Raw genomic sequence first — 1,210 nt, 5'->3', positions numbered from 1 at the left:
TTAATTTTGAGCTTTATAAAGAGGTGTATATTAAAAGACGATAGATAAGTAACAAGTGAAATTGCAAATAAATAGCTAGCCAATTATATTTACAACTCGGACGAATGAATCATCTATCACATATACAAAAAAAACAAATTAAATGATGTCAATCACCAAAAGAATTATCTAAAGACGAAGGAACGCACAAACATATAGGCATATAGGCCATGAAGGCGTGAAGAATGAAAGAATACATAACGTACACATGAAGTATGAATCAATCAGGTAATTAATATTCTGAATCATGCATACTAATCATCATGACATCATGTCCTGAAACTCGCCGAAATCAAGGAACCCGTTGCCATCGAGGTCAAACCTGGCGATCATCAACTTACATTCATCCACACTTCTCGACTCTCCTAGTTTGCTAAGCATCCTCCTCAAACTCTTGGGCGTTATACAACCACACCCCTCAACTTCTTCATACATTCGAAACGCCATCTTCAAATCATTCGCCTTTTCTTCTTCATTTGCACCTTCCACCACTTTAACCAAGTCATCAAAGCTCAATAATCCATCACCATCTGAGTCTATTAACTCAGCTACAATCTCCGCCTCCTCCAATGACAACTCCTCACCAATCTTCCCGATGCAAATTTGGAGCTCCGGTGGTGATAGCTTCCCGTCACCATTCTTGTCCAGATGTCTGAATACACGTTCGTATTGCTGTTCTTTGTCCATTATGAAAACGAATGTTTAAACTGGTAGCCCTGAGCCTTTAAAATGTGAAACTTGTGTTATTTATATATGGAGTTGGTCCTGTTGTTTTGCGCGTGTTGACCAAAGTGAAAGGTTGAAAAGAATATAGGATCATACATACGTAGGGGGATCATAGGTGACCAGTTTCTAAAAGTGGGCTGCCCGTCGTCTTAAAATTTACAATTACTTCAAGAAAATTGGAAGTTACCCAGAAATGGACCCTCTCCGACTCCTAAGTCCGTATTGAAAATTCTAGACAAACTTGTTTTTCACGTTGTATTATACGCTATACACCATTTCAAAATAATTAATGATCCATCTACTTAAATAAATTAAATGGAGTTATATTCTATTTTGGTTGCCAAATAGATAAAATAAAAATAACCAAGTAAAAGGAAAACAAGTTTAAAATCAACTAATATAGATTAGTTCCAAAGTGACCCTCTTAAATATTTAATTAAAATAA

At 36.0% G+C, this 1,210-nt stretch overlaps 1 protein-coding gene across 1 annotated transcript; it reads right to left on the bottom strand.

Annotated features, from left to right (window-relative positions):
- Nucleotides 1–773, bottom strand: LOC111921797 (calcium-binding protein CML38). Its single transcript, XM_023917382.3, has one exon. The coding sequence runs from the start codon at nt 724–726 to the stop codon at nt 301–303; it is 426 nt and encodes a 141-aa protein (XP_023773150.1). The 5' UTR covers nt 727–773; the 3' UTR covers nt 1–300.
- Nucleotides 774–1,210: the final 437 nt, after the last annotated feature.

This window comes from Lactuca sativa, chromosome 4, assembly GCF_002870075.4.
Source record: "Lactuca sativa cultivar Salinas chromosome 4, Lsat_Salinas_v11, whole genome shotgun sequence".
Taxonomy (NCBI): domain Eukaryota; kingdom Viridiplantae; phylum Streptophyta; class Magnoliopsida; order Asterales; family Asteraceae; genus Lactuca; species Lactuca sativa.
This window is presented reverse-complemented; position numbering and strand designations above follow the sequence as displayed.

What these genes read in the sequence shown, in the direction of transcription:
- LOC111921797 (XM_023917382.3), bottom strand. Translation starts at nt 726, where the DNA reads ATGGACAAAGAACAGCAATACGAACGTGTATTCAGACATCTGGACAAG.